General features: G+C 54.0%; 1 protein-coding gene across 2 annotated transcripts; it reads left to right on the forward strand.

Moving 5' to 3' along the window:
* Window positions 1–2044: 2044 nt before the first annotated feature.
* On the forward strand, window positions 2045–5145 carry CDKN2D (cyclin dependent kinase inhibitor 2D; the record flags this gene model as incomplete). 2 transcript variants are annotated; one of them, XM_083719930.1, is made up of 3 exons in its annotated part: window positions 2045–2162; window positions 2736–2884; window positions 3889–5145. In XM_083719930.1, 3 exons carry the CDS (start codon window positions 2045–2047, stop codon window positions 4246–4248), a joined length of 627 nt encoding a protein of 208 aa, XP_083576056.1. In that variant the 3' UTR covers window positions 4249–5145. The 2 variants fall into 2 exon arrangements, with proteins under 2 accessions (XP_083576056.1, XP_083576057.1); XM_083719931.1 differs by having other exon boundaries at window positions 2101–2492.
* Between the last annotated feature and the right edge of the window lie 610 nt (window positions 5146–5755).

The following is a 5755-nucleotide window of genomic DNA, read 5'->3' on the forward strand; positions in this document are numbered from 1 at the left end:
TTTTTATTCTGAAAGTGTGGAAAAAAGTTTGAGAACCACTGCTGGGTGGAACATGAGACTCTTAATTTCTGGGATTGAGCCCCATGTTGAGCAAAGGATTCCTGCATTGCAGAGGGTTGGACTAGATGACCCTTTGGGTCCCTTCCAATTCTATGAGTCTAATGACTCCCGAGTAAACATAACTTGGATGAAGAAATTGTAGGGATGCTCATCAAATTTGCAGACGACACCAAACTGGGAGGGGTAGCTAATGCTGCAGAAGACAGTATTGGGATTCAAGATGACCTTAGCAAATTGGAGGACTGGGTCCAAACTAACAAAATGAATTTCAGTAGGGACAAATGAAAGGTTCTACACTTAGGCAGGAAGAACCAGCTGCACAAATATAAAATAGAGGACACCTACCTTGATGGTAGTGCATGTGAAAGGAGCTAGGGGTCTTAGTGGACCACAAGCTTAGCGTGAGTCAACAGTGTGATGCAGCAGCAAAAAAGGCTCATGCTATTCCAGACTGAATCCACATAAGTATAGTGTCCAGTACAAGAGAAGTAATAGTACCACTCTAGGTTAGAGGTAAGGTAAATGACCCCTGGACAGTTGAGTTCGGTCAAAGGAAACTATGGAGTGTGGTGCTCATCTCGCTTTCAGGCCAAGGGAGCCAGCATTTGTTCAGACAGCTTTCCGGATCGTGTGGCCAGCATGACTAAACCGCTTCTGGCGCAACAGAACACTGGTATGGAAACCAGAGTACACAGAAACTCCATTTACCATCCTGCCGCAGCAGTACCTATTTATCTACTTGCACTGGTGTGCTTTCGAACTACTAGGTTAGCAGGAGCTGGGACAGAGCAACGGAAGCTCACCCCATCGCAGGGATTTGAACTGCCAACCCTCTGATCAGCAAGCCCTGGTCAGACTCCACCTGGAGTCCTGTCTCTAGTTCTGGGCACCACAATTTAAGGATGTTGACAAGCTGGAACATGTGCAAACAGAGGTGCCCTGGTAAGCCCCACCCCACTTAATCAAAATATGTGGTGCACAAAAACCATTTGAATGACAATGCCTATATATTTGGGGGGTGGACCCCTCAAATATTTAATGGAGGGGGGCTGAAGGGACCTTGGCCTTTAGAAGTTGGCTCCTATGTGTGCTGATGAGGACGACTGATGAGATGATCCAGGGTCTGGAAACCAAGCCTTATGAGGTATGTACTGTTGAGAGAGTTGGGTGTGTTTAGCCTGGAAAATTGAGATTGAGGAGACATAATAGCCATCTTCAAGTATCTTAAGGGCTTTCACACAGAAGATGGCGTTAACTTGTTTTCTCCTATTCGGGAGGGTAGGATCCGAAACCCATGGCTTAAGTTGCCAGAGAGGAAATTCTAACTCAGGCACCCCCAACTTTGGCCCTCCAGATGTTTTGGGACTACAGATCCCATCATTCCCAGTTAACAGGACCAGTGGTCAGGATGATGGGAGTTGTAGTCCCAGAACATCTGGAGGGCCGAGGTGGGGGGTGCCTGTTCTAACTAAATGTCAGGAAGGACTTCCTTACAGTAAGAACTGTTCGATGGATTCCAATGAGAGGTGGTGGACTCTCCTTTCCTTTTGGTTTAAGCAAAGGTTGAGTGGTTATCTGCCAGGGATTTATCTAGCTGAGATTCCAGCATTGCAGGGGTCCCTTGGGGTCCCGGTCTAACTCTACAGTTCTACGATCTAAGCGAGCATGTGCAGAGTGCAGGGCCTGGCGCGCAGCCCTGGCAGCCGCCGCCTCCCCGGCCTCCCTCCTCCCGCCCCGCTTCCCGGGGGTCGCGACCTCTGTCGCTCGCCTGGACCCGGCGAGGGCGCGATCGGAGCCTCGGAGCCTCTTCCCGCCCGAACCGCGCGTTTGAATCGCTGAGGCCCGCCCAGCGTCCCGCCCCAGGGCGGCCAATCAGGAGGCGGCAGACGCCTTCCCCTGCCCGGAGCCGGCTTTCGATTGGCCGGCGGCAGAAAAGGGAAAGCTCGGCAAAGGTTACAATTGTATCCGAAGCCGAGAGCGCAGAATGAAACCGGGGCGGGGCGAAAGAAACAACAAGGCACGTGGGGGCGGAGCCGGAGCAGGAGGAGGAGGGGCGGCGGCGGATTGCGGCTCCTGTCCGGGCCAGGCTAGGCTCCAGCTCGGTAGGTGGGGCGGGGTGGGGTTAGCAGCCTGTGCCGGCTTCACCCTTTGCACCGACGGGGCAGCGCCCCCCCCTCCCGGCTTCCCGCAGCAGCAGCCGCGGCCCCGACTAGCCAGCCGAGCCCCCCGAGGGCGCCGCCGCCCAGGGCTCGGCATTCCAGCGCCGCCTCGCCCTCGACGGCTGCCCTGCCGGCCTCGAGTTGCTCGAGCGAGAGGGCGATCCTGCGCCTGGAGGAGGAGGAGCGGACCGCGGCGGAGACTGCGAGCGGCAGGGTCGGCCGACCGGCCGGCTGCTGTCCGCCGGGACCGGGGTCCGTGCGGTGGGAGCAGAGGTAGGCTGCGGCGGCGATGGGTGGGGTGGGGAAAGCCGCCGGGCGGCTGGTTGACAAGCGCCGAAGGGCGCGGGGGTGCATCTGAGCTTACGCAGAGTGCACCTCCTTCTTTCACGCGGAGGTGCATCTGAGCAAATTGGATCCGCTGCGGGTCTTGTAGTCGCTGGGCGCAGGGCGGCCGGGCGGGCGACCTATTGGCCCTTCTCACGCCCGGGGCCCTCCCGGCTCTCTTCCCCCGTCCAGGCGTCGTCGCGGGCATGCAGCCGGGGAGCGCCGGGGACCGGCTCAGCGGGGCTGCCGCCCGGGGAGACACCGGCGAAGTGCGGCGCCTCCTCTTCGAAGAGCTGGTGCAGCCGGACGCGCGCAACCGCTTTGGCAAGACCGCGCTACAGGTAGGCGAGGCAGACTCTGGTTTTGGTCCTGGAGATGATTTGGGAGCCCCTCTTCCTTCTCGCTTCTCTTTAAAAATTAGCCCCAATCCTTGTCTGGAACTCACCCTTCCTTTGTCTCCCGGCGGCATCTTCCCCTTTGATTTTGGACCACAGCACCCATCTCTCTTCCCTTTTATCGCCGCCTCCATCTCATCTTTCTGCTAGTCTTGGGAAGTTCCTCCAAAGCATAGATACCAACAACTGTTGTTCTGTTAACAAGAGGCAGGCATGGATTCCACAGGCTGCCCTCCTTCCTCCTGGGGCTCAGCTCAGCAGGGTCACTTGAGGGGCACAGAGCAACTGCTTGCAACCAACGTGTGGGGGGAAAGATCCTGCCTTGGCTGAGAAATGGATGCCAGGTGGTGTCTGAGCTGAAGTCTTTAAAGTCGCCCCATCCTGTCCCTTCTTGGTTGTCTCCATAGCAATTTCCACAATAGATTAAATCAAAATTCCAAAATCAAAGAAGCATGGAGTTTGTGCTGCTCTGGCCGCAATCCATAAATATGATTTCCGTCAGAATGTGCCTTGTCTGCCGATCAGAAAACAACCTAGCTAACTTGACAGGGACGCGGGTGGCGCTGTGGGTTAAACCACAGAGCCTAGGACTTGCTGATCAGAAGGTCGGCGGTTCGAATCCCCGTGACGGGCTGAGCTCCCGTTGCTCGCTCCCTGCTCCTGCCAACCTAGCAGTTCGAAAGCGCATCAAAGTGCAAGTAGATAAATAGGTACCGCTCCAGTGGGAAGGTAAACGGCGTTTCCGTGGACTTCTCTGGTTCACCAGAAGCGGCTTAGTCATGCTGGCCACATGACCTGGAAGCTGTACGCTGGCTCCCTTGGCCAATAAAGCGAGATGTGCCCCGCAACCCCAGAGTTGGTCATGACTGGACCTAATGGTCAGGGGTTCCTTTACCTTTTAACTTGACAGTGGGCCCACCCCTCTCTGATTCCTTCACCTTCCCTCTTAGGTAATGATGTTCGGGAACGTTTTCGTGGCGCAGGAGCTGCTGAAGCAAGGGGCCAACCCTAACGTCCGCGACGAGTCGGGCACGGCGCCCGCTCACGACGCTGCCCGCACGGGCTTCCTCGACACCCTGAAAATCCTGGTGGAATACGGCGCGGATGTCAACGTCGCGGATGCTTCCGGCTCGCTGCCCCTCCACGTGGCCGTTCGGGAAGGCCATGCGGACGTGGTCCTCTTCCTGGCGCCGCAGTCCAAGCTGCAGCACCGAGACTCTGACGGGCGGACGCCGCTGGAACTCGCGCAGCACCTGGGGCTTTCGCACATCCAGGGCATCCTTGAGCAGCTCCTCTCTGCCCCAGCTTAACCCGAGGAAGGGCCACCTTGCAAAGAGAGCTGGATTAGCACTGAGCCAACTCCTCTCTCTTGTGTCTTTAGGTCCCCTTCCCCAAAGACTCTCCCTTTCTTCCCAGGGCCCTGGAACAAAGGCAGCTTCACCTGCCCTACCTCAGAGTGTGTGTTTGATTCTATTTGCTGTTGTTGCTATTTATGTGTATTTTATGAGCTCTCTTATCCGCTTCTGAATTTCTCCCCGGGAGCCAGATGGCCCTTGTACCATCCTGCACTCAGCTTTGGCCAGCGTGCCTTAACTCTAACTACCATTTCCCGCTTCTTGTCTTGGGGAGGCCCTAGCCGCTGGTATACGCATCTCCTTGCAGTATTCAGGTGAGATGGGGAGGTTCTGATGCAAAGAGCATCCCTGAAGGCACTGCTAGGCTGGGGACCTTTGCTTCTCTCTCTTCCCCACCCCACAGTCTTCATGAGGAATACCAGCTTATTGGGAGAGCTCTGGGTGTGCTTTCTGAGAGCTATTCCTTCCTCGACGTTTGGCTCCTCTTCTCCTGCAGAGTCCAGAACTCCACAGCATCTAACTGCACAGGATTCTGTTCCCAAAGAGATCTTTATCCGCCCTGCAATTTCTCCCTAATTTCTGTATGGTCTTCTCTGGGGGGGCCTTGTGGTCCCTTAGCCATTAACAACTGTTTCCATCTCAGCCTTGTAGTAGTTCTCTTCTCTTATCTTTGACTTTAAAAAAAATGTTTAAGCCTTGTTTTTGGCAGCTTGTTCCCTGTAATGAATTTGTGGATCTGAGCTGTGTATATAGTAGATTTTAAAAGGAGGGCAGATTTATTCTATTTATTGTGATTTGCAAGAGTTTGTTTTATGGGATGATTAATTTAATGATTAAAAAATATTAAATCCATTTGCGACTTAGTGGCTTGTGATTCTGGGAAAATTTTTCCGGAGAGGAAGGCGTCAAGAAAGGCCTCCCTGTTGCTCTATTTCCCTCTGAAAATGTGGATGCGAGTACGAGGCTCTTGCTGAGCACCTGAACCCCAGAAAGCACATAGGGTAACTTTGCTGGAACATTAGAACTCACCCTATGTAAGATTGTTGGGAACACTTATTAAGCTGCTTCCAGGATTATAATTCCTTGAAATGGGTTGCATTCCTGTGTTCATAGGGAAGTTGCTTTGCTCCTGAAAAATACTTAGTGACTATGGGTCCTGGCAGCAGGCAACAGAGGACCCTTCGTTTTTCCCTCTTCATATTCATATTCCCCCAAGAAAGCATTTATGGCATTATATCCTCTTTTCCCTCTTAACAACCCTGTTAGGAAATTAGGCTGAAAGTGAGCCCACCAAGGAAGCTTTTCAGCTAAGCAGAGATCTAGAGGGTGTGAACTGTCATGTAGCAATTGATCTTGCCGTGCCTTTTTTCAACAGCGTAGTTAGCAAAAAAAAATTGGGTCGAAACAAGCCAACGGAATGGGCCTGGCCTTGCCTTCTGCCCACTGCAGGCTGACTGGGCCC

Source organism: Podarcis gaigeae, assembly GCF_964106915.1.
Source record: "Podarcis gaigeae genome assembly, chromosome: 17".
NCBI lineage: Eukaryota > Metazoa > Chordata > Lepidosauria > Squamata > Lacertidae > Podarcis > Podarcis gaigeae.